The sequence below is a fragment of the Scomber japonicus genome, chromosome 19 (genome assembly GCF_027409825.1).
Source record: "Scomber japonicus isolate fScoJap1 chromosome 19, fScoJap1.pri, whole genome shotgun sequence".
NCBI classification, from domain to species: Eukaryota; Metazoa; Chordata; class Actinopteri; order Scombriformes; family Scombridae; genus Scomber; species Scomber japonicus.
Genome location: NC_070596.1, coordinates 8,527,573 through 8,555,376, shown reverse-complemented (window position 1 = coordinate 8,555,376; position 27,804 = coordinate 8,527,573). Strand labels below are relative to the sequence as shown.

The window sequence follows — 27,804 nt, the reverse complement described above, 5'->3', positions numbered from 1 at the left end:
TGTTACTTAAATTAAATTATTTTGGTCATTATCTGTTCTTGCTTTTAATTCATGTGTTTTATAAGTGTTGTTTCAAAATAAAGTTAAGCAAATTAAATCAAAATCCTCAGCTGCCAGGAGAGATGATTCGCCATAATAAACCACTGATGCTTAATATAGAGTGATGTATTTATGTTTATTTTTTTTGTGAAATGATATTTGCTGTATTGATTTGTGTGTACCTGTAAGTGCAACATTACATTAGCTTATTAGATTCTATCGTCAGACCAAAATGAAACACTTCTTTGTATCTTATTACAAGTTAATTAAACTGTTACGAAATGATGTCTGTGCATTTAAATCATATCTAGTTGAGCTGCAAGAACATCATTCAGCGTGTTTTCTAAACTAATCATGACTAAAGCACTGATTTGATATTATTTTCCAAAGACCTTTTCTTTCTTTTGAAAAAAATGCTCTTACAGTCATTTGTTGGGTTTGTTTAGGAATCAAAAGTCTCTTTCTAATTTAAATGTAACGTTAATGAATTCAGCAACTGATTTGTTAATTTATTCTCTCGGTACTTTGAAAAATCAAAGAAGTAGCCTTTCTCTGTTAGAGTATAAAATATTCTCATTTTGTGCTTGCATATGAAAAATTGTGCATTTAATTCTCATAATGCAGTGAAGCAAAATAACTGTATCAGATGAACTTAACTTGATATAATTAAGTTAAATTGTGCACAAACACAACCCTCCACATACTGTAACTGTTATGCACATGTCCACTTCCATGCTGGGAGTGCATCTGTTTCATATGAGCTGTCTGCATGTAACCAATTAGTAGATTTGCTTATTACACTCATTTTACATTACATGATTTTATGGGGGAATGAATTATAAAAGAGATACTGTTGCAATTTCAAAATCCTCATGTTTTGAACACATTTGCATTCTCACTGGGTCCTTCTTCACAATGCGTTTGGTTAGTAAATGTGTTTATAGCTCCAGCCATTTGGCCATGAACTCACACAAATGTTCCTTCAAAATCATCTCTTTGTTTTATTGAACTGGATTTCTCAATATGTAAGTAAGTAAAATGCCTTAAATATGTTTTTTGTGATGATTGCAGTGCCTAGATATGTAGGTACTGTATGTATGGAATAAATTCATCAAGTTTGATTTTGAGCTTGTTATACCTGTGTTTAAATTCTACATATGATGTTGATGGTCAAAATAACATGTGCAACTTAAACATTACATGAGGACATTGCATTTTGAGCAGGTTCACATATTGATTCAGTAGTTCTAGATTCTAAATGTGTTTCTCTGTTAAAAATTTAAGATCAGAATTTAATATGGACATTAATTATTTCTGATTGCAGTATTTGAAACAAAAAAAAAAAGTATTTAACTGATCCTGGGCTTTGTTTGCCCAAGTAATGTTTGTTGCATCATGCAAAAACAGGTTCTGGATGTTTTGGAAAGTTTTGGGGGATGACTGTTGCTATGCTTTTTGCATTGTTCAGAGACAGGTGAAAAGTTTCCTGAATGTGGGGATATGACTTTTCCGGGTGGATGCATATATTCCTTTTAGTATGATAAGTAGAGAGCATAATAGACTAGCCAGGAATGTATAAGTAGGATTAGGATTAATTTGCATTGACATTATTTAGCCGGTAAAATACTGAACTCTCTACGCTGAACACTCTGTATCCTGGTCCACTGCCTATCTATTCCTTCAGGTTATCTACTACAATATAATACTCATATGTATCATTTACATAATATTCATATTTATATGTATTACATTTATATTATTATTATTATTTTTACTTTTTCCATTTTAGAATGTAGTCAGCAAAAACAGATCTTTTATTTAGTGAATAGGGTGTGATTGCCATACAGAATGGAGAGAGTGGTTTGAGATGGTTGGCAGATGAAGGTGTCGGTGAAGTGGAAAAGGAAAACAAACAACCCGCTGACTGCCCAGGCGGTGATTATGTAGACATTAAACCCCAATCAGACAAACACACCATGGCCCGTGACAGATATCACTAGAAAGGATTTAATCAGCCCCAATACTGATTTTTTTTTGGTCAGGTTATCACAAATTACGCTGTTTCCCTCCACAAATCCTTGGAGTACTTTCAGAAGTTTGTGTCAGAAGACTTGATTCAGGCACAAGTGAGTACTGCTTTGGAAAGAATGGAACATCTATAAACATCCATACAAAGGAAACATCCATATACCTGAAGATGTATGATAGACAGATACGCAGTACACCCCTGTTTCTGTTGTGATGCCATGTGACAGACTCCAATCACTGTTGTCATCATTACATTCAGTAAACAACTTGACGGCGTCAGAGACAGAAAAGGAAGACAAGCCCTGGAAACTCAGAGCATAACTTGATTCATTTAGAAATGCCTGCAATGCCTTTCAATGGGGAATTCAGCAATGCACAGCTGCGACACCCATGGGGATTGAAAGTGTGGGTAAGAAGTGACAAATATTTGTCATGCTCTGTGACCTCAATGTGCATCAAGACAGTGTCAATGGAATACAAGCCAAATCTGGAAGCTTGGATTGTCAGGTGATGTTGTGATGAAGGTTGTCTCCATGCTTCCAGAAGGTCAAAACTACAAGATCTATTTTCTGATTTTGTTCTAATCCAATTCAGGTGATCACAACTCTCAACACACCAAAGAGAAGGTGACTATCTTAAGGCCAAGTTACACAGGCAGTGATAAGGAGGAGATCTTTAAATGGTCAAATCCTATCCTCAGGTGATGGAAGTCCACCAAACAGAGGCTCCTCAATGGATGTACAGAATGTACACTAGGACTATGATGAAATTCAGTTTTGTAAATACAGTTTTATCTTGTTTTTCTTTATAGAAATTACTTTTCATAAAAAAGACAATTGTGTTATGATATATACTGTTATAGGGCTAAATAAGCAATCAACCCTGCAAATGAAACCTTTAATTGTTCTGTATATTTGTTCAGATGAATATAAATACAGAAATTCTAGGGCCAATGTTGCAATATTATATAATTTCTCCCCACCCAAAAAAATCTACTCTAATGTAAAAAATGTGAAAACCCTTTGCTTTGATGCAATTCAGCATCAGAGGCCTCCTACAACATCTGAAAAAGTGTAAAAATAAAGGAATGTCTGTGTTCCCTGGGTTATTTTCGGGTCATTTTGTATCCTGGGAGCAGTATAAGTCATGACCTGTCTGAATCAGAGCGTTTCATCTCTCTTTCTACTGAAGTTGGCTGGGATATGCAGCTGTCTAGATAAGGCAGTTAACATTAGTCAGCTTAGTGTCTTGTATGTAATTCAGTAATCAATAGAGGCATAGATGTGTGAAGAATAACCTTATTCAGAGGTAGTAAGGGTGACATTGCTCTGTTGTCCTCGATCAACCTTCAATAAATATTCCTGCGTCTCCTGATAAGTCCTTCACCTTGGCTTAAACAGCTCTTTGTTCTCACCAGTGGAACTCCTCATGACAAGAGGTCTTTATGGGAAAAAAACAAAACATAATAAAGGTGCTGTAGTGTTTCATGTAGTGTTTCATTCAAGCTTTTTAGGCTGAATAGTGTGAGGCTGTGAAGGTTTTTCTTATTATCCACATGGTCACTGATGGTGCAGTAGGTGTGAAGTGTCAAGTTCAATCTGAACGGACTCGTATTTTTTCAGACAAGCCTAAGAAAAAAAGAAAAAAAGGCCTAGAATTGTGTGAGCAGGAATGATCTGGCTGCTATTGCCAGCTTGGAGTATCACTAAATCCCTGAGCAGTGTAAGAATAAGGACATTAGGACAGACTGCAGCTTGAATCCTTCACTCTTAAGTTCACCCTGAGGCTAGGAGGTAGTATTCAAACTTCTCTTACACTCTAACAAGATCTGTGGTTATGTCTGCTCCCTGCCTTACTAAGAGGTGGATGATTCCTCTAGTAAGCTGATAGAGAATAAAAAAATATCTAAAAACCAGTCAGGTATGTTGTAACCTTAGATGTGCAGTGAGTATCTTCCTCAAGTTCCAAATTGCTTGATTTCTTGCCCTGTGAGGCCTGTGTTTTGTTCGCTGCGGTTTCTAAGAACTGTATGAAGTAAATTAGTCCGGCCAGCCACAGCTTTTTGCAAGAAGGTCAAAAAAATCCCTACGCTCCTTCTCTGGGAGGGCCCTCATGTCTTCCATCATTCTCTACAGTTTGTCCATGACCTTCCTGCAGGATAACCACTTTAGCACACAACAGTTCATGTTTTGCCTCCCATCTTTTTGCATAATTTTCAGAAAAATCCAAAAAGAGCCCTTCGGAGAGTCATTTTTTTATCATCAGCTGATGTGTTGCAAAGTGAATTGCCATTCCTAAGGTTCAGCATCCAAAAACAAGCAACCTGAATGTTTTTTGGCTAAATATTATGATATTATATTCTATTTCAAACCTTCCTTTTATCAGAACAGGTGTCCATTCACCAGCCAGAAAAATTCTATAATGCACACTTCAAACATAGTGTGGTCAACAGTATAAATACTATTCTAAATTGTGCACAAGACATATAAAAACTGCAGGTAACCATAGCAACTGTACTTCTGCTTTGTGCCACTGTAAATTACATAGTGATTCCTATAGCCAAATCCTGCCAACACATCCTCTAAAATAAATGACAAATACGTAGATGGTCCACGTGCCCCAGAAGAGCTTCATAAGGAAAGATCATGGTTTGGGTTAAAATGACTACTTACTGTGTGGGAACAACAAGGAATATAATGTTAACTATTGAGAGGACAAGGGGCAAAAAACTGTCACTCTGTAACACCCAAGCTTCTTCAGGCCTTCAGATGGACAACAGTAATTACTACTACTAGCTGCTACTGAATGTAAACCTGTCGTTTGGGATGTTTGATGAAACTGAATCGTTTCGTATGGGAGGACAGTTTCAGTCCTGTAGAACAATGAGATTATTAACCATGTAATCATCCTAGCCTCGAGCCACAAAGTAAGCATTTCCCATGACATCACCAATTGAAGGACAATTGAGAGCTGGTGTTGCTAGGAGATGACACTGTGCAGCACTATGCTGTCTGTTGTCTGTCCCCAATTGTCTGTCCTTTTGTTGTTTTTGTATTTGTTTAACAATTGCTAACTAAATGGATTTTTATTTTTTATTGGACTTTAAATTCAAGACAAGACACAACACAAAAATTATATTTTTAAAATAAGACAGAAAGACTCAAAGTTATGGTTTACCTTCATTTTAGAGCTGTAAAAAGGCAAAAAATATGGAAACTTGGACATTTTAATGGAGTCTTATGGCTTTTAGCAGGTCCTATGATGATATGATGTAGTAATATTTTTCAGAAATCTGGGAGTGACCTTCGACAGTCATCTGAGGTTTGACAAACAAATTAACAATGTTGTCAGGACTAGTTTCTTCCAGTTGCGTCTCCTGGCCAAAGTTAAAATGTTTTTAAGTCGTCAGGACCTTGAGAAAGCTATCCATGCCCTAATAAGTTCAAGGTTAGACTAACCTGGGTTAGACTGCCCAGGTCAAAGTACAAGCATTGGGGTGACCGAGCCTTTTCTGTCGCTGCCCCCAGGCTGTGGAATAAGCTCCCCGCCGAGATGCGTACTATTTCTGACCTGGGCCTCTTTAAGTCCAGGCTAAAAACCTACTTTTTTAGGATGGCTTTTGACACCATGTAGTATGACACTTTCATCTTATTTTATCGTATTTTATCTTATTTTATCTTATTTTATCTTATTTTATCTTATTCGATTTTGTTGTATTTTATTGCTTTCACTGTTATTTTATTGTTTTTAATTGTTTTTACTTATTCTTCTCTTAATTTATTACCTGCTGTAAAGCACTTTAGTACACCGAAAGCACTGATGTAAAGGGCTGTATAAATAAAGTACATTTACATTTACATTTAATCTATGGCATGTGAGTATTGTATTCACATCTATTTTTGATAAACTGTGATTTTTAACTCTAATGAGATCCATTAATGGTTACCTTAACCTATACCTCTGCTGCAGTGTATATCTGCAACAATATGGGAAAGAAACTCATTATCAACTTTCACTTATCATTATAATGATGTGTATTTACTTGTTAGAAGTATCTTCTTAGTATGATAAGGTTAACTAGCATTTCAAAGAACTTTAAAATGTCACCATATCTACTAATTTGAATAGCTGAGGTATTTTTGCACTTTGCACTCTTATCGTATGTCTTTTCTGTCTTCTATATTTAAACTAACTTGTTGAAAGTCTGTCTTATGAATACGAAATCTACCTTTTGCTAATAGTGTGTTACAAAAGCTTAGCAATGGCAAAAAAAATGATTTTACTGAGGCCAAAAGTTGATTATTTTTATCTTATGCACAACTGACCATAAAAGCCACTGTTGATTTCAAAGACGCTGTAACCCAAGTTGAAATGCTGTTGTGCTATTTAACAGTGTGTCATAACGCATGCTGAGATGCTTGCTGCTTTGCTAGCCGTACTGCCTGACATACTTTGTGTCTAGAGATGCCTACATCACAGAATGTGGTGATGAGCACAATTGATGTCCTCAGGACATAATGTGCCAATTACCGTAAATTTAGCACCCTCGTTATCGTGGACTTACTTGCTCTTCCATTGCTGTAGAAAGCTGTTAAACCTCTCAGTGCTGCTTTGAAAGAATTGTCTCACTTTGTAGTGGCGCTGTGGGTGTTCAGTAACAAGGTGCCTTTTCAGTTTATTTCACTGTGAAACTCTTATTGCTTTAAAATGTCTTCACAAATCACATATTGTGGCTGTTCCTCGTGACACAGCTGGTTAGCCCTCCAGGACAATAAAACAAAACTCCTCATATGTTGACATTGTTTGATAGCTGTAATGTTCAAATCAACTACAGCAATGATGTGGAGGGTGGCAATGACTGTTTGCAAAGAAACTAGAATTTCATGGAGATATGAGCCTGTGTATATTCGTTTACCTAGAAACAAAGAAAAACTTTTTACAAGTTTTTTGTATTCCTTTTCCTGATTGCTTTTTGAATTGCTGAATTGAATTGCTGAATGAAATCTAAAAGTTTGCCTTGTGAGTGGTGGCCTTGCGCTTGGATGTCCTGTGATTGGCATCATTTACCCCTACTGTTTCTTCCTCTCTTTTTTTTTTTAAATTGACTTTCATTCATCTGCAACAGTGAATGAAGATGCATGATGGCTGACTGAATTCAGAAGACAATTTCCTGGTCCATTTCCTGCTTGCCTGTTATTATTACAGTGACATTTAATGATTCTGAATGTGTGACGGCTCACTGGTCTTGAGGGATTATGCATTCCTACTAATTCCAAAGTCACTCACTGGCATGACTGATGGAGTCTTGATGATGATGTAATTGAAGTGGATAGCAGTATATTGTCTTACCACAAATGTTGAATTTCTAAGCGAGACAGTGAGTCTCAACACCATGCCTATGGTTTTACAGGATAAGGCATTATTGTAGATTTATTTTCTTTACTTTCTTTGCATTCACTCATTTATTATCAATAATAACCATAATGCTTTGTGTGAGGGAAAGGTCAAGGATGTGGAAAGTTCTGTGAAAAAACATTTATGTGCACACAGACTCAGGTTCATCACATTGTCTGTGATTTCTCAAGGACATTTAGAAAATAGAGTTGAAGAACTCTGCTCAATTTCATTAGTTGTTCCTAGTTTAATCCTATATCGCTGCACCATATGAATTATCTGCCAGTGGTGCCAAATGGCTTTTGTCCCTGTTTCAGCCTGGAAAGCAGTGCCAGCTATAGTGCAGATAAGAACAGCCAAGGGAAACCTTGACTAGTAGAGCTAGTAGTAGACCAGTAAATCTTCATTCAAGATTTCCTCTTTAAGGTTACATTTGTTCCAAAATTGTGTGTTTGTGATGAGATTTAGGGTTGCATGGCAGACACTGGAAATTAACATCTGTCTGATGTCAACTGATATCTGTTGTCTTCTCTGTTTGACAGAAGCTAGATTAATGCCCCGAGTGATCTGCAAACTGATGGACAGAAGTGATAGCAAACGTCAGATGTGATGGACATCTGATGTCTGTTATGAAGAGCCCTTTCATTCAAACCCTCACCCAAACAGCACACCACCTATCCAGTTACCCACCCCCCGCCACCCAAACAGCACACTACCCATCCAGTCATCCTGTGCTGCCACCCAGTGCATGTTGCACATGACCCAGTCAACAGCACAGAGTGACACAACTGGACACTGTGAACCACCCAGTCTGCAACGCATGCTAATTTGACGCTGGGTGCTACAGCTGAATAGCGCAGATTGGACAGAAATTCAATCGTCTCTTTTAAAATGGAAGCAGAGTGAGAAAGGTCAAAATAAACTTTGGAAATAAACTTGAAATCTAAGGTGGTGGAAACTAGTATTATTCATATTAGTGTGTACCTGCCTGCTTACTGAATAATAAGAAAATAAAGAAACCCAGAGATACAGGAAGGAAGTTACGTTTCATCTGCAAAAAATAATTTACAGATTTATGGAGGGATCAAAAGATCCAGAGGGTGGAAAAGTGCCAAGTAGAGTAACCATTCCTGAATTTAGACTTAAAATGAGCATAGATGTCTTTATCCACAGCAGAGATGCTGGCAATATTATTAGCACTTTGTTGAGTAAAGGACAATAAACAGGACAACTCAGTCATATGCAGTGTTTCAGCAGCAGCTTTGATTTGATAGAAAAATGTCAGAAGTCATGTGAAAGAGAGACATGCTCAAAGACATCAGAGATGGACACAGTCAGACATCAGAGGTGAGGAACAAACTAAAAAATGTCAGAAGAGAAAAAGTCAGACAACTACAGGAGACAGCAGCTAGGAACATAGCAAATGCAAGCAACAGTCAGTCCTCATTTAACAGCAAATAAGAATGTCAGACAGATGTAATCACCAGTGAAAGGTAACACAGCACAGTCATTAACAACCAGTGACATATGTCAAAAAACAAGATTATTTCTCAGAGCAATCAAATGTGTAAACACAGGTGAACAGTAATAAACAGCACACAACAACATTTTCTTGGCATAAATGAAAGTTGATCCTCCTCAGCACACCAGCGTGATTGCATTCACTTTTTATCTAATTTGTTGTTTGGCCAACACAGACGACCCCACTAACCCATTTGTAATCAATTTGACTAATGGAATAATCTATTTCCCTGAAACGGTGAACATTCATTGTGTAAAATAGGCTATTGATGTCTGTATTTGGTGGTGGAGGTGAGAACACAGACAATATAAATGTAATCATTTTAGTATATACTTCAGGCCTTAGGCTATGCATCAATTAAGTCAGATGGAAATAATGGAAAATATTCATCTATGATGCATTTTCATCATTTTCACCAAATATATAATATGAAGTAACATGAGCCTATGTCTTTATGTGAGCAGGACAGTTTTCTTTAGTGTCTGTATGACAGCTCGCATTCACTGCTCATTTTTCGGTCACATTTGGCATTGCTTAGTATACATCTGCCATGCTTGTCATTTAAGTGTTTTCTTTTTTCTGTGGGATTTATAAATGTGCTGTTGTGCGAGTCCCCTAGCAACCAATGAATTCCATTTCATTACACAGTGTGGGTATCACAAAGTCACACTACACGTCAAGGGCAATCTCTTCACCCATGGTTGTTGTCTGCTGTCGGAGGTGTTTCGAAGGATCTAGAAGACAGAGCGAATCCACAGGTGTAATATAGAGATTGCATGAACATGTGATGCTGTGCAGCTACTCTAAATGAAATGAATAGTTGGAGGCAGTATCCATCTAATCTGATTGAGGGCAAACTGTCATGAGAGGGACAAATCTCAAGGAATCACAATAACACCTAAAGCTGGAAACAGACCTGGGGATTATTGAGACTTGTAAATAGTAAACATACTGTACTTTGTATATTATGATGATTTATTTTCACCAATTGCAGATGTATTTATTTTGTCCCAATAGTCAGAAAGGAGCACATATTCAGTGGAAATAAAGTGGCCAATATACTTGCACTAAGATTATCTGTACAGAGATGGACTGCAAAGTTTTTCTTTTTAATTTATATTGAAATTTGAACTGAAAAGCAAGGAAACTGGGGAGAAAGTCCATCACAGGTGGAACTAATAATTTTCTTTTCCAAAACATGTCAGAGGGAAGTAATTACTGCCTAGATTATGTCCACTGGTAGTGTTTTTATTACATGAAGTGTGATGGTCTGTAGACTTGGTTACTTTGTGGTTCTCAACCTATTTGACAGTTAAAATGAAGCAATGTCTCTTTCATCACTGGTTGTGCTGAGCAATTCAACCAAATACTTCCCGTTTTTAAATTGTTTAATTGTTTGCCATAAAAAAGTAAAAGTATCCAATTTTTCACAAACCCCCCCCAGAAAAGTCTGAAAGAAACATCATTACAAATACATACTTCTCTTTCTTTTCCTTTTAATGATCTGTGACCTCTCACATAATCATGAGAAACTACTGATTTAAGGTTAGAAAGTCATTTTGACATTGAAAAAGTCAACATGTCATATGACTTTATTTAGACTTTGACTTCTTCGATATTTAACATAGATAGTAGCCATTCCTACCTAACCAAGTGATTCCAGCTGACCAAACATAACCATAGCAACAACTACAACATCTACAACTGTGCACTGTGAGACTGTATTTGGGCACCACAGTGTTTTCAACCATTTGCTAGTTGGCACCAAATACAAAGTACACCTGAGGGTGATGGAAATGTCATTAGTTTTGCTGGTTTTGGTCATAAACCATTGCATTGGGCAAATTAAAATGTTGGCTTGGTGATGACTCTAGATCTACATCTGAGGTTCAATAGATGTCGAGCCATGTAACAAATTAATCTCGAATACTTAGTCGTTCAAAAGATATTGGAATCTCAAAATATTCAATCAGAAAGTCACCAAGAGCCGTCCAGCCGAATGGAGTTGAGTTTTATTGTCGACAATAAGCACCTGAAACCAGAACATACACAGACAGCAGCTATGCAGATATGATACAATGATCTCAGATAAATGTTTCTTTTTATACTTATTTTGCTGACCATTGTAGGAAAGTGGGAATTCCCCTTTGGAGTAAATTTCAACTAATCAGCTTCTTTTCAAAACAACTTTCTTGGCACTGATCAATATGATGCCCACTTCATCCATTTCTCGATTAAAACGGGTCGCAGGTGCATGGAGGTTTTTTCATACTAGTAGGGTTTTTTCAGAGTGTGGCCTTGAGACTTCAGTTTTTTTATACAGGGGCTTTCCACAGTTCACCCAGCTGGTGGCCACTTAATTGAGGCTGATTTCACTATAGGCCATATCAATGCTAATACTGTTTAATTACTTTTCTTACTGCATTCTCTTTTTTAAAGACAATAATAGTAAAAGTGTGTTATATTTAATCACATACATTTTAGTATACAGTTATCAGATTATCAAATGTGCTTACTTACTCAGTAAGTGCAGAATCACATACGCCTCTTATTTTATCATAATGCCCTCAGTTTTGAATAATTTAACTGATTTTCTGGTGGCAGTCAGACATGTTTATGTCTATGACTTGTTTTAGACCTTTATATACATCTGATGGCAATTTAACATGTTTACAAAAAAGTCAAAGTCATAAAAAAACATTTTTTTCTCAGTTCAACCAGAGCAGAAGAGGTTAAAAGCCCTCTTACAACTCAAATATAATCAGACCAGCTTTCCTTCTTTGCATTATGAGTTTTCATTCATGCCGAATGTTGAAATGATGAATATCAGGCAGAAGGCTTTACACACAGACAGCATTTGAGCAAATAGGAATTACAGAGTATCAATTTAACATCTTGCCATTCAATTATTGTACCTAATGTTCCTCACAAAGCAGGAGCAGATTGGCTTTCTTATAACATTGCATGATGAAATTAACAGTAGTGGTGTGTCAGTGGATTCACTGATGGTCATTTATTAATGTATCACCAACCTGTGAACGGACTATGCATCAGGTGCAAATATCACACAGTGATACAACAATTTCTCTTTCCCTAATGTCCTGCCATGTTTGAATGTAATAATAAGGAACCTTAGTGCAAAAGTCACCAAGATCTGAATGACAAAAAGCCATTACTTTAAGAGATAAATGATAGTCACAGATTATGTGGATTCCATGTCTGAAATACAAAATTTCTGCTAAAATAGGCAAAATTTTTTGATCATATTTAAGTTGCCAGGAGTAGACATTGTAGGACAACAAATTATATATTACAATAGGGAAACTTTTGCAAATACCTTCATTATAAATAAAGCAAAAATAGTTGTGTCCAGTAAATTGTGACATTATCACTTAAAATTAGCCAAACGATACATGATTCTTTCTTTAATTACAATGGAAAAGAAAGAAAATACCAAAGATATGGTTCTACTGTAAGTGTTTAAATGTATCTAAATAATGTATGCTCATTACTCAGATTAGTTACCTTGGCATTGGTGTGTTGTTTCTATAGGAGATAAAGCAGCCGGTCCCCCCACACTGTTTTCTTACATTATTGTCTCGCACTGTTATAATTAAGGAGACATTTGCCAGGTTTACTTCCATAATTACTCAGGAAGTGTGAAAATACCCACTCAACCCCACTCTTAGTGTAGGCATTCATGAGACTGATTCAATTTGTTTCTTGTTTGCTTTTTTATTTTATTTATCGCATGTGTGTGCATGTGTGTGTGTGTGCATGTGTGTGAGTGTGTGTGTGTTGGTGGGGGGAACGTATAATTTCAAATTCATGATGTGAAAATTATAGGCTAAATAATCCTTTTTCTTGAATCACCATGAGAGCTTTACAGTGACTTCTGGAACAACAAAGAGTTTTTGTCAGGCACCACATAAAGCACAATAACTGTTGAGCACTGCCTAGAGAGGCTTTTTATGCATCACAGTAATGAAGGGAAAAAAAGTCAGTAATCATAGGAGAAAAGTGTGATGAGGCTATGTTTGATTTCTCCAGGAAGTATTTTTTGTTTCAGAGCCACAACATTGCCATCTAACACTTAAACTAAATGTGAATATAATCGACACCTGTCACTTAGAACATTATTACTATTTAAATGAACAGTTTTTACAAGTGTGTGTTTATTGGCTTTATTAGACTCTCTACAGAGCATATATTTTAATATATTTACAGTACTCTAGTTAAAGGGCTTACCTACAGACTTAGTTAAACAGTCATGAATTAGGTCCATCTGTAGTCACGATCCATGGTATACAGAGATGACCCAGCCTGGTCTTGGAGGCCCTGTCCCAGGAGGTAGGCTCAATAGGTGTGCTGCTCACGTTGGGCCAACCTCTGCCAGCTTGTCTCCTGAGAGGGACAGGCTGATGTGGGCTGGACTTTGTGCAAAGGTGGTGCAGATCATCCACCTACCACTGCTTGCTACAAAGTGGTTAAGATTCCCATGCTGGTGTGTGTGGAAAGGAGACTGGACCCCCTGATGTGCAGTTGGTAAGGTTCTCTCCTTTCTACAATATGTGGTGGGAAAGGGGTATGTGTCATGCCACTATTAAACTGTATGCAGTAGCTATTTCCTCCTATCATAAGGGTTTTGGCTACAGAGCTATCTTCACCCGCCCCCGTAGGGAGTCATTGTAGATCCCACTGCTATTCTTGGGAACACCTGCCCCGCCTCTGAATGCCCTACTCTTTGTGGAATGGGCTTACCCTGATATTCTTAAGCCTACCCAACCTTACTTCTCATGCCTTAACCAACTTAAGAAACCAAGGCAACAAGTAGTCTACTAGCCAATCAGGGGCAGAGTAGTAATATTAGTAGTATTAGTAGTTGTAGCATATGTGAGAAAGAATGAAGGTTACGATATTGTAACTCTAGTTCTATAAGCACATGTGGAGCCATCTACCTATGGGCCCTTCCACTCCTATGCCGTCCACTGAAGTGGCTTTTGGCTTTTCCTAGATAACTAGTTGCATCCTGCTTGACCAGCTGGACGTACATGCAAATTTCTATGAGGGATTGTGTGTATATGATTGGAGGAGAATACTACCCAAGTTTAGTCTGTGCTTACAGAACTAGGGTTACACTACTGTAACCACTGTTTCTCACCATGTACAGCTACATTTTTTATGGTTTGAAACTACACTTTGGTGATTAATTCCTATGCCAGTGAGCAAAATAACCTCATTTTTCAAAGGGTTTGTATCAACATGCATTGATTTTGAAAGTATTTTAGTATGCAAAACACTCAAGCAAGAAAAGTGGAATACCATTCAGTTTAAGAAGACATGTTACGTCTCTGGCGTAGGAGAGTCTGATCGATGTTTGTGAACACAAATAACTTTCATCAAGTGCCAGATAAACAATGTAATTTAAAGAAGCTGAAAGTTACTTAAGTGGAGGAAATCTGAGCCTGCACAAATAAAACAGGGTTTATTTTTTTTTATTAAAACATGACATATAGTGTTGCTCTGTTAGATTTTAAACTATGATTTATACAGGGTGAAAAAAATCAATGAACAGTTTAAAGAGGCAGTGAAAGACACAGGATTTAGAAATATAGCATGTGATTGATTTCATTGTACATAAGTTCTTAAAATGTATTTCTTAAATGTATGACAATATTGCATTTGTATTTAAAACAATTGAAACCCTGATTCAGGGATTGCATATAAGTAGTTAATCTCTCTTAAAGTAATTACTTTACATGACACAAAAATACACACAACATAGGAAACAAATAAACCACAGCTGACTTCCAACTTAACAGCTGCTACAATATCATAATCAGTTCTTTACGTATAAAACATCAAAAATCATAAATTCATTATCCAAACATGAACAGTAGTAGCTCCTAATGAGGAAACCTGCACAATATACAGACTTAATCTATGTTAAAATATGTTCTTATTTTTCCCATCTTGATTAGCTCTTTTGTTTCATTGCATCATCATTGTTGTAAACATATTATTGCAAGCTTGGCTGCAAGTAAGTAGCTCATTAACCATACATACAGATATCATAACAAAGCGTAGGCTTAATTCTTATAGTTTACAAGCAAACAGTACACATAAATATATGATTGATTTCAATATTACAAAGCTGTATGTTTTTCTGTATGTAATAATATAAATTTGTATATTTACTTGCAGTAAAAAAAAGTAGTCTGCCATTCCAAGTATATTGAGTGTAAATAATTTAAGGATATCATGAAAACTACTTGAGTTAGTAAAAAGAGAGCCATATGTATCAGTCATATTTATCAATCAAGAACCTGAAAAGTGCTTCATTATGTCAACAGGCGCTGTGAAAAATTGGGCTCAATTATCTTTTTCGTACAAGTGGGTTTTCAAGGACACACTAAACTCGACGATTATAATGTCATCAATTCTGGATGAACACGCTTCGTAATCAGTGAGAGAATAAGAAACACTTACTGCAAGGTTATTGCCCTTGGGATAACAAGAACACAGATGTATTTCAGAAAGTCTGTCTCTCTGGCGAATGTCTAATTAAAATGAAAGCTAAAGTGGAGGTTAAGAAAGATTCTGCTGTACTATAAAACCAATACAAGAGAAGAAAAGTCATTTTCTCCCCTGATGCTATTATTCCACACTCTGCTGGGAGGCGTTCAGTGAGGTAATTAACTTTGCTGACATGTTGTGAATTCTCGCCTCACAGACTGGATGCTGGATGTGCAGATAGACTTGATTGAAAAACGCCCATTTAGGTTTCAATCTTTAAATTATCCACGACCGACCATATTTCTACGGTAACATTGCTGATAATCACACTAATTTTACACTTGGCAGCAGATAATGGTTATGGCTTATCCTCAGCAACGAGCACTAATTGCCAACCTCATTCTTTCTGTCATGCAAACAAAATACCTGCTGTACTTGAAACAAAAAAATAATTACGAATGTCTGCCAGGTTAAATGATAAACTCCTGAATCACAGTGGAACATAATATGAAAACAGGGCAGTCCTGCCGATACAGTAGGAACTGATCATGGGTGCAGGTAATATCTCAGATCCTAAATGTCTCATGAATTGATGATATATTCCACATCTTTATTTTTTTAACCTCCTGTGACTCTGCGTCCTCATATGGGGACATTACATTTTGGGTTTGCTGGACTTCACGCTTCATTCTGCTTAACGTTGACCTGTTGACCTCATTCTTAAACACTTTTTTGTGCCACCTAGTGGTAGCAAAACCTCATTACAGTGTAAAAATCGGTTTAAAAAACGAGATGGCAGGCATCTTGGACGAGTCAATCAACAACTGATCCCCAGATAAAAGTATTTATGGTTGAAACTTGTTAATTTATGCTTATATGAGGACTTTTTCCCCCCTTCAAAAACCTGAACCTCCTGTTAAAAGACAATGTTTAGTTTTTGTACTTATCAGGTCGTAATCCCAAATATCTAGGAGAAATTCAAAATGCATACTAAACAAAAGCTCAGGTCTCAGGAGGTTAAATAAAAAATTAAGTTGCTTATTTTATCCAAGTTGTTTAATTCACAGTATAAATCTGACCACATTTAATAAATTAAAAACATGTTTTCTGCTTTTAAATTATTGTTAGACCATTAAATGTAATTTCTCAAGATCACCTTTCGAGCACTTGATGACACAAATCATGATTTAATTAATTAGCATGAATTTCTGGCCTAATGTATTCAAAATGTTCAAGAGCTGTTAACTCACTTAACTTGCATGTCACACTGAAGTTTCCACAGTAGAGAAAAGTAAAGCTTGTCAACTTTTAATTGAGTGTGTGCTTTGGCCTCAAGGTAAAACAACTGAAGAAGTAGTGTGCTGTCGGCTGGGCATTTGCGAGTGACTTAAGGTGATGAAAGACATTTACATTCTAGGTGAGTATGACTCAGCGATGACTTAGATAGAACATGGCATTCTCAGATTCCCTTTATGTTGTAATCAGTAAGTGAAATCAGACTCTTTTTATGATACAATTTATGGCCAGCATTTTTTCAGCAGCCGCCATTCAATGTATTCATTGCCTGTAAATTACCTCTTTACATTCATAGACCTTTTCACTGTTAGTGCTGGAGTCTGCCATGCAGGATTCATTACCTGCACAGGGGGGTTTCAGAGGGTTTCCACAAGGCATGCATGTAACCCAGGATTACTGTTTGTAATTGTATCTCGTTGATATCTGCCCCGCTGTTTAGTCTCCTGACTCTGTATCACAGCTGTATTAAGTTACTGCTTATGAAACAACAACAAACGAAGCATTTCCATCTGCTGCAAGTTCACACTAAAATTTTTCAACTGGCAATACACTGTCACATGAAATGCAATATGTGTCAATGAGGTTTGTGCTTGCTCACTGAAGACATTTTCAGTCAGCAGATTGAGTAATGCAACAAGTAGTCTAAGGTTGCTGTTGTGTAGGAAGTTACTCATGCCTTGTGAAATCAGTTGCTCATGGCATAATGGATAAAAGCAGATTATTGACTCATTTATATCATAAAACAGTAGACATTATTGCCCTTTTACAGATATATCGGTATTGGTGTCTATGTTGTCAGATAAAAAGTTGCATCAGCAGAATTTTATGTATATCTGATCCTTTTCCTTAATTCAAGTTTATACATGTAATTTTTTAGTTATTTTCTTCTTTTTATTTTGTTATTTATAATTATTTAATTCCCTGTGAAGCTTACGGTTTCAGTGAGTGTATATATCATGCCTCCATTACATATCTTTATCACAAATATTTATGAAGAAAAAGTGTCTAAATATATATATTCTGTATAAATAAAATGATCGGCCAATACTGTATATCAATATCGGAAATGTTTTACTTTCTAATATCGGTATTGCTATCGGTTGGTCAGGCTCTATAAAACAGTGCAAGTTTGTTTGGCTGCACTGTAAACAGAAGCACCAGCTGCTCTTCTGTTTCTGTCAAAGTAGCTGCTCAGGAAGGGTTTTCGTGTAGTTTTAAACTGCACTCGCTGTTGCCATCAGTAACCGTAGGTATCACTAATTAGATCACATTTGAAACTGTAAGAATGTAAAAAATACTACTTCTCTCTCACATCTTGCTTAAATAAGATCAACATCATTAATGCCTTCAATAAGAATGTCAGACATGCAAAATTTCTTTTACAAAAATTAGTTTGTTTCAAGCATAATGGCGTCTCAGTTAGTAATCACACACTCAGTATTTTTGACATAATGAAAATGATTCAACTGAAACCCAAATATAGCATCATTCCTACAATGTTCTCTACCTTCTGTATAAAGCTGATAACGCTGTCACTGTGTCACTTCTTATATAGAAATTTTAGAAAAGGGAATCACACAATGAAATAAGTGTCTTCAATGAAAAATATCACTTCACAAACAGACTGTCACTGGTGTGTGTTGACAGGTACAGATTGAGCTGAGAGAAAAGCCTGTGAATACATGGATCACAGCATGAACTTGGACTGGAAAACAAAAAAGTTACCTGTCAATGTGGAACCGCTGTTTGTCATTCGAATGCTGCGAGTGTTCGCTTTTGAAATAAGCTGCTGAGATACCCCCGACCAAGCTTTTGACTTGTACACACTCATTACTGCATTCAGTGTTTGCCCTATTGTGATAACTCTACTCTACAGCCAGAGACAAGAAATACGTGTTTGTCCCACCTCATAATCTCTGTTGTCAAAGTGATATAAATAAATGGAATTGCGGAGAATTAAAAAAGATGACTGTGACATTACCTCCAATCATTGGATGGGGGGGGGGGGGGTTGTCTGGTGCTGCATTGCTAATACCATTAGTATAATTGGAAGCTCGTTCAGATGTAAGACAAGTATTTTATCAGTCAATGAAGTCAGCTGCCCGCTAACTGTCAAAAGAGCAGAGCTGTATATCTGGACAACATCACAGATTGCTTAGCTGGTTTAACATGGTGTAAATGGAGAGAGAGAGGAGAGAGAAGCTGCTCTTGCTATTCAGTTCCTAAAGATCTATGACAAGCACCGAATAGAGCTTTTAAACAACAGATTTGTAGATGCTGAAATTTAAAAAATTCATAAAAAAACATAACCTGAATACCTTAATGAAATCCGACAGAAGAACACAATAAACTATAAAAAGGGCTAATTTTAAGCTTTAATAAAATCAGTAAAAATATAATTTTAATGAATCAGTAATATAAATTTGGACTATTGAATTACCATTTACAGCCTAAACCTTCTGTAGTTTTATAATTACTGTAATTACTTGTGAGGACTTTGGCATGTAGTCAACAGCTTATTTCCATTCCTCTACATTTTATCTTGATTTTATATAATATGACACCTTTTCTTTAGCTGTCATCTTCTTTATATTTCCGGGAAGGAGCCTCTTTTAAAAGCGGTACAGTTTTTAATGAAAATTGGTCAAACAAATTAAATGACCCTTAAAGCCACTATGAACAGAAACTTAACATTTACAACTTAACTGAGACTGACTCATTTTCCTGACAGGCATTCTGAGAAATGTTATAATCAGTTATTTTAAATACAAAAGATCCTATTGATGTTACGCTGACATTCACCCATACCGATAAGACTTGATTTAAACATTAATCATGATGAATTTAGAACTGTGCGTGGGCAACATGACTACAATATGGTTTTACTTTTCAATTTATAGATGACATTTCCATTCATAAGACTTTGATGAGTTTCTAGCGATGAGAGTTATTTACTGGCATTTGTCAGGCAATGACTCATTCACTGCATAATGGACATAATAAAAGAGTGCTCATTTTAAAGCTAATCCTCCTAAGTAGACACAATAACTGAGAAAGGTAGCAGTATAACGATCAGGTTCATGAGCCTTCGCTTGTTGTCTGCATATCTATCGCCGAAGTTTCTGCAAGAGCACTCAACATAGAACATACAGCAGGTCCCTGAAGGATTTTGCTATTCAGGTTTTAGCTCTAAAACAAGCAGAACTACTTTTTTTTTTATACTGAGTTTACAGAAAACATGTTTCACTTATTTTTCCTTGTTTGATGTTTTGGAAGCACAATATTTAAATCCAAAAACGTAGGGGGAAAAAAGGTAGTGCTGAATATAAATCCCAAGAGCAGCATGCGGTTTGATCATTTATGGACTTGCAGTACAATATGTGTACAGCAGAAAATGAAAATGTTCTACAAAAGTGAAACATTGATTTGTAGTAAATGTAGCCTCTATGAGTGAATTTCAATTATAGGATGGATACCCAGCAATGCTCTGGTACACTCCGGAGTTCTGAGTTAATTATGGGGTTGACTAATGTAAAGGCCTTGAGCTACAGCAGTGAGCAAAACCTTTTCCCTTTTTTTGCACCATTGTTCATGAAGGCAGGGGAGCATGAGCATGTTTCTCTCAGCAGGTTTAGGGTCAGCGGTGGCAGGTTTGTTCCTGGAGAGTCGGGTGGTTTAATCCTTCAGAAAAAACAGGAACTATCTTTGATCGGCATTGGGGGTGTAGGGGTTGACGAAATCAATGGTTTTAGTGAGCCCAATTTTCTAATATCAATAAACTGTATATGACAAAGAGGGTACCGCAGATGTACCACATATAAAATATTGGATTGGTGATGATATGAGGGTGAGGGTTAGGGTTAGCCCAATCACTCAAGTGGCAGAACAAAATTAATTTGTGCTTCCTTTTCAAACAGGTATATCTATATAAAAATGTAATTATGCTACAGAGATAATATGATGGTTCCTTCAGTATGGACTATCAGGTCATAGTTCACCAAAGTTGAACTAATGCTACATTTACATAATAGTAAATGGATTGTAGTAATGGGAAAGATTCCTACGTCGACCACACACAGCTCAAGATTGATGTCTGATTGCATAATTGGTTTTGTTGATTAATTCATTCATTTTCTATAGCGCTTATCCTCTAGAGGGTCGCAGGTGGGCTAGTGCCAATATCATCTGGCATTGGGCGAGAGGTGCCGAACACTTTGGACAGGTTGCCAGTCCTCCACAGGGCTAACAGGTGTTTGCATGACAGTTTAAATACTGTGGTGACAATACAGCACTATATTCATTAAATTCAGGCTTGATTACCTTAAATGGCAGATTTTGGCTGATGTCAGGCATCCATATTTGTTTGTCTGTGCATGCATATCCATATCATCTAGCACCAAGTGAGATATATCAGAGGTTAAAGGAAAATCCTAATCCTGGAATTTTATGTTGACTTTTTTGAATGTTGGGGATTCCACAGAGACAAATTCATTGTGGTGGTCTGAAACTATTCTGTCGTTAATACTGACCTCATTTGCTTGTAACCCGTCAATTGGACAGTTAATGAAGAATAAGGTTGAATAATCACCCTGGCCCTATGTGGATGTGTTAAGTATTCATTGTCAACATGCCCTTGAACATGGCATTTAACTACACAAATTGTGCGACCAAAAGCACTCCCAGGTGTCAATATGAATAACAATGAGAATAAAGAAAGAAAGAAAAAAAAAAAATCTCTCAGTGAAATGGCCCTCGGTAAATTAAAGCCAAAATAAAAAATAACACTTAATTTCCCTTTACATCCTTAAAAAAAATAAACAAGGACAAACCCTACGAGTTTTCTTGACCCTATTCAATTGCCGAACATAATTAGAGGTCTTGCCTCACTGAACAAGGAGAAAGGCTGGAGAGGAAACTAAAGCTTTCATCCAGTCTGAGAAGATTTTTTGGAATCCAAATATTCACAGTATTCTAGGGGCAAAGAAAAGCAGATAATGATCTCTGTTGGGGAATTACACTGTTTTTCACGCTTACGATAAACATTAACAGTGTAAAAAAATATAACCTTTTATATTTAGTTTATCTTCCTTTCTTATTAGGTTTTCATTCGCACCTCTTTTGTTAAACTCAAAGGTGATTGATGATATCTAAAAACTTTATCATCCAAGTGACTTGATGATGACTGAGATTCTTTTTGTCCCTTGTGTGGCCACAGGGTCCCTGAATGATGAATGCATATGAAACAGCAGAGAATGTAGTGAATTCATCAGCACAGTAAAATGCTTTGATATTAGCAGATTGGCAGATTGTGTTGAAGGAAAATGTCAAGAGCGTGATGGTTTGGGGTCACAAATGTTGCTCTGTCGAAGTGTAAAAGTGATTTTGTGACTTCATTACTCAATACTTGTTCCAACACCAAATGTGAGAAGCGCACAATGTCACCCAAATGAGCTGCACTAGACTTTTTGCTTTTTTAGTTTGAAAAAGAGAATAGTATTGATCATGCGAAAGCTCAGTTTCTGCAACATGCGCTTTTTGTAGCCCCGTGATGAGAGTCAGTAAGTGAAAGGACACACCAGGTGAGATGAGCCGAAGGCTGGCGCTGTCAGAACAGCACGGTGTCTGGTTCTGGCTCAGCAGAGCAGCTGCTTTGATGCCCCGGGAGCAAAGAGAGCTGAGTGCAATTTTTCAGTGCCTCAGTGGAGCAGTGCATGCTGGGAAGGTTACAGAATGGAGCAGGTTTCTGTAGATCCAACGAAGGAAGCAGGCCTGTAAGTAGAAAGAAAATGTAAAATAATCTTTGACTTTACTGATATTTTACCGCAGATGTTATTTCATTAAAAGCTTTCAATCTCACATTCCCACAGATACAGAAACACTCACAAGTTAAGAGTTTGATATTAAATATTTGCCTGCACGAGTACAAATTCATGTTAGCTTCTAAATTAATTCAGAGGAATCAAAGAGTGAGAACATGCCTGAACTTTTTCTTAATTTGTTCCTGATGTCAACTTCTTGAGATTAGAAATTGCTGCGTGTTCCCGTGTTCAGTGCTTAGTGTGAAGTGTTGGTCTCTGTAGATGACTCTAAAAATGGTCTGTTAGGGTTAGGATTAGGGTTAGGGGTTAGGGGTTAGGGTTAGGGTTAGGGGTTAGGGTTCGATGGATAGCTTATTTTTCCTTTAGTTCACTTATCCACTTCTTGTAGCTTTTATGTGACACTGCCCTTTTGTTTTGGATTTTTTTATTTTGAAATTTTTCTTAGCAAAAGAGGAAGTGGGCGCAACGGTTGACCATTACAAAGGCAAAGTGCCCGTCAGTTAATGGTGTTAATATAAAGTTATTAAGTTATTATCACGTCTGTGATAATCAAGCGACCTAGCCAGAATGGGAACAAGGTATTGTTTATTTAGTTGTTTTTTATTAATAGATTATATATAATATATTTATGTTAAGTAATATTTGTTCTTTATTACTCTAAACTGTAACAGTTGATGGTAATGGTTGAAGGCAATGGATCAATGTATAACGGTTAAATGCTACTGTAACTTATACTTATAACGTTTCTTGTGAGTTTTATTTGATAAATATGTTAGTGAATGTTTTTATTGATGCCCATCTGTACATTTTAATGGAGTTTGATTGATGTTTGTGTTTGTGATTTGTGTTATATACGCTAATTTATTTGTTTATGCTGGTTTGAATATACCTATATGAACCATTAAAGGTCTCAATACTACATAAAAAACACATCAAATATAATAGTATATACCCAACATCTACTATCTCTGATGATAATCAGAGACATCATTTAAAAAAGTCTGTTTCCAACCTCATCAATTCTTCTGGAATTTTAAGGAATTCAGGAACCTTAATCTGCATTTTGACCACAGTCTAATTTTTTCTCTTCCACCATAGTCACTGGTGCCAAAAATGCCTCCACTGCAGGGTTTTTAATTTATGATGGCTCAGTAAGTTTTAGGGCTGTTTGCAGGGCTGGACACCACTCATAGCTCAAACACATACCTCACAGCTGCTTCAACTTGTGTATTCATATTCATACCATAAACACTAAAATCATTAGAACAAGAAACATTGGTGTAGTCATTTCTATCTTATAATTTCTGCTGTTAAAAACTAAGTATTTTGTCAGCTTCCTGACTAGTATAAAAACTTTGCTGTTTGTTTTCTGTGTAATTACTTTCTAAATTAGAAGTAAATAAGCACTAAACACTCATCAGATCATCTTTCATTTGAAGACAGGTGCTTGTGATTATCTCTTTTCTACCTCTGTGTGTCTCCTTAGCAGCTCTTTCTTACATCTATTCACATGGCAGTAAATAAAGAACAACATAATTACTCAGTGTAGCACTGCAATCAAACTTTAATTTACTGTCTAATTTTTCATCATCTTAACTTTTTCTGATGCAATGGAAACTCAAACAGGACGCGAGACTTTTAGTTACTATTTAGTTTCTTTTGCGCCATAATTCCTGGAACTATTTGGTTGAAAATAAGCTAATATTGCCACGTTAAAAGGTAAATGCTGCTTAAGAGTGGTAGCTGACCACATGGGTAATGACTATTTCCCATACCATCACCCAATGAGCTCTAGTAGCCTCCTTCCTTCTAGTGTGCCCTTCTCAGTTGGTGCCCTGCCCACTATTTAGAAATAAGTTATCCTCACTCATTTTACTCATCCACATGGGTGCTTGTTTTCCCAATGGTTAAATGGTGAGGATTTGTCTACTGAACTGATGATGCAGCTTGAATTAACAGCCAAGAGTCCTCAATGACCTCAAAACAACAGCCCAGCGCATCATTTATTTTGACCTGGCATGCTACTGCTATAATTAATGATATCTAGGTTTTTTTCAACAGTGTTTTTACCAACAAAAAAAATCAAGCTGCAAGTTATTAATAAGAAAAGAAAAAATCCTCACCATCATGGTCTCCAGGCTGTGAGCAGTAATCAGCAGCATCCCACTCATAATTCTCATCCACTGAGGGCTTTCTCCTGGAAAGGGAACAAAGTATCGCTTAATACCAAATACAAAGCCGGTTAGGATATTTTAAAGAAAACATACACACACTTCCTCCTCATAATCTATACATCAAGTCCTAAAGAAATAGAACTTTCTTTTCTCTGCTACTCCAACAGTCAAATGTTTACTTCATACCTTGTGCTTTATTCTTTTTTTAACAAGCAGATTAGGGTATTTGCTAATTAGTCTTCCAAGTTTTACTTCACTGAATTTTAAATGAAGAAATGTTTACCTACAACAGAAAGAAGGATGATGAAATCACCATAATTCTCCTTTATGAAACACATGTTGCTTTATGCAAATTATATCCGCTTGTTGAGCTTTTTAAATTGCTTTTTGTATTGTTTTGACACTGCTCACACTGTTATTTCAAACTCTAGCACGACCTACAAACAGAATTATACACCCGTGCATTTGCACTTCAGTACAGCTTATATATCAAAATATTAAGTAGTCCATACAAGCCTCACTTTTAACTTACAATATATCGATCACACAGGACCCTTTATTGCTATACATTTTTTTCTATAAAACATAATTTCCCTTATTCATGTCTCCCAGTACCTTTGGCAGGGTTCTATTTGGTGGCGATACTTGTCCTCTGTGCTCCCCTCATACTCCTCTACAGTCTCAGGTGAGATGGTGAGGGTTGGGGAAAGGTGACAGAAGGACAGGCGTCTGTTAGCAGGCTCCATGCTCCCTCGGCCGCTGCTGGCATAACTGTTGTAACCACTCCCAGACTCCAGCTCTCCCTCGTAGCCTCCTGCCTCCACTTCCAGCACGTCTTCATTATCGTGCAGCCCACCGTTGTTGGGCAGAAAGCACCTGGAAGCTTCCTTCATGGCCTCCACGTAACCTCCTGCCTCTTTCACGGCCTCCTGGTAGGTGCCTGGCCATTTGGCAGCATTGAGTAAGATTGGTGTCTCACTTCTTGGCTCGTAGTGGAGAGGCATATCAGGATTTGCTATAGGTGTCTGTGGACTGCTCCTTGAAGCTAAAGGATCCACAGCATGAGGTGAATGGGAGCCAGTTTGGGTAGAAGAAGGACGATTTGCAGGAGAATTCAAGATCTTCCTGGTGGGACAGCTCTGGGGTTCCCAGAACACAGAGTCTGGGTGACAGGCGGGAGATATAGAGCAGTTCTCTTGGCTGAGAGAGTCTATCCATGCATCAGGAGCCAGGAAACCTCTCTCTTTCCGTCTTCTTAAGTCTAGACTCTGACTTCGCTGCTTTGCATCCCAGAGTTTAGAGCCTCGTCTCACGGTTCTCCAGAGTTCTTGTTCTGGACTTTGCAGAGAAGCTCGGACCCTGACGATATCGTCCACAGAGGCAGGACTACGGCAGTCAAAGCTTGTGCTCCTCCTCATATCGCCATACCGGTCTCTGCGGGTCAGTGGGCGCCCGTGTTGCACATGAGAGGCGATTCTGTGGTGCAGCATTGGCTTTGTAGGCCGCATTACACATACCTCAATATCTGGCTCATCTACACTCATCTCAACACACATGTCTTCATCAGTGGGCTCTGGGAATGCAACCTCCGCTTTTGAAGAGTCTGGCACAGCACTGAGAGCTGAATTAGATCCTTCAGTATATTTATTGCTATGGAACGACAACGTTGAAAGGCTGCCATGACTAAGATTGTTCTGTCTCCGTGGCTCAGAGCATGAATCATTCGTTTGCATTTCTAAAACTGTGGATTGTGGTGAATTATCATAGCCCTCTGGTGCTGCCGCTACCCTTTCATATCTCTGGTGCTTTGAGTAGAGATGTGGGAGAGTTAATCTGTCTTTGGAAACACTGCTTGCCTCCTCAGATCGAAGGGGGGTCTGTTTGGTGAAGGGTAGAGCAGGGTGATGGTTGTCTGACTGAAAACAAGAGAGACTTGAAGGTGTAGATACATTGAAACTGGTCCTGGGTGGGATCTGTGTGGGAGGAGAGACAAGAGGACGGCCTTCCCAGTGGACAGAAGGTGAAGTGTAAAGGCTTTGAGACAAGCCAAAGCTGTCCTTGTTGCCTTGAGGGTATCTATGTGGCAAGGTGCTGCTCTTATAGTTCCAGACACGCTCATAACCTTCATCCTCTTTGTTCTCTGAGTCTGGCTGCTCCATACTCATTTCCCGCATCGAGTTCCTTTGTAGTGTGTACTTCTGGAGCTCTTTCTCCATCTCCTCCCTCTCCTGAGCCAGTTTCAGACAGTGACTCAGGTTCCCTCTCTCCCGCTCATGCTCCATTTGGAGCACTAGAGTGCTGGCGGTCGTAGAAGGCTGACCAAGGCTGGACCGAATGTGTGGGAGCACTGGAAAAGTGGGAGATAGGTTTCTGTCTTGAGGAGGAATGGTGGTAAAACTACTGTTTGAATACAGGCTGCGGAGGTCAGGAAAGCCACCATAGTTTGCCTTCTGGTCCATTATATAAGGATCATAATCGGGGAGGTGCTGAGCTGTAGCACAGATTTGGCTTGAGGAATTAGCTTGTTTGTGAAGTGGGAGATCAACAGAGAGAACAAACGGCAGCCCTTTCCTGTCCGACTTGTCCGAGCGCAGCGACACAGACCTTCGGACATTAGCAGAATGGTCATATCTTAAACTTTTCTTGCTGTGAATACTCAGTGTGTCATGGTCAAATGCTGGGAGTATAAACCGCCCATCTGGACCTCTATCGATCAACTCTATCGAAGGAGAGAGTGGAGAAGATATTGTCCTAGAAATGCTCCCTCTACTGTAGCTGGACTGTAATTGTTTCTGCTGATGATTATTCTCAGCGCTGGAGGAACCGTATGTTTGCGAGGAGGAGGAGGGGGTGGTGGCAGAGGAAGTGGTGGGATAGAGGATGTTGCCTGGAAGTAGGCTTTTCTTCAACACACTGTCTGGACTGCCGGTGCCTGGAGTCTTTCTGTAAGAGAAAGAAAGAGGGGTAGGGGGAGCGGTGGGGACGGAAATTGTAAGAAAACTGGGGGTGTGAGAGG

The 27,804-nt window shown here is 37.7% G+C and overlaps 1 protein-coding gene across 1 annotated transcript in view; it reads right to left on the bottom strand.

Annotated features, from left to right (window-relative positions):
• Nucleotides 1-20,632: 20,632 nt before the first annotated feature.
• igsf9a (immunoglobulin superfamily, member 9a) overlaps nucleotides 20,633-27,804 on the bottom strand; it is a 51,672-nt gene continuing 44,500 nt past the window's right edge. Inside the window, exons 19-21 of the mRNA XM_053340341.1 lie at nucleotides 25,404-27,731; nucleotides 24,738-24,811; nucleotides 20,633-22,564 (exon numbers count right to left, since the gene is read on the bottom strand). Of these exons, the coding sequence (XP_053196316.1) occupies nucleotides 22,401-22,564; nucleotides 24,738-24,811; nucleotides 25,404-27,731 (2,566 nt within the window). The 3' untranslated portion in view covers nucleotides 20,633-22,400. The remainder of the gene's footprint in view (nucleotides 22,565-24,737; nucleotides 24,812-25,403; nucleotides 27,732-27,804) is intronic.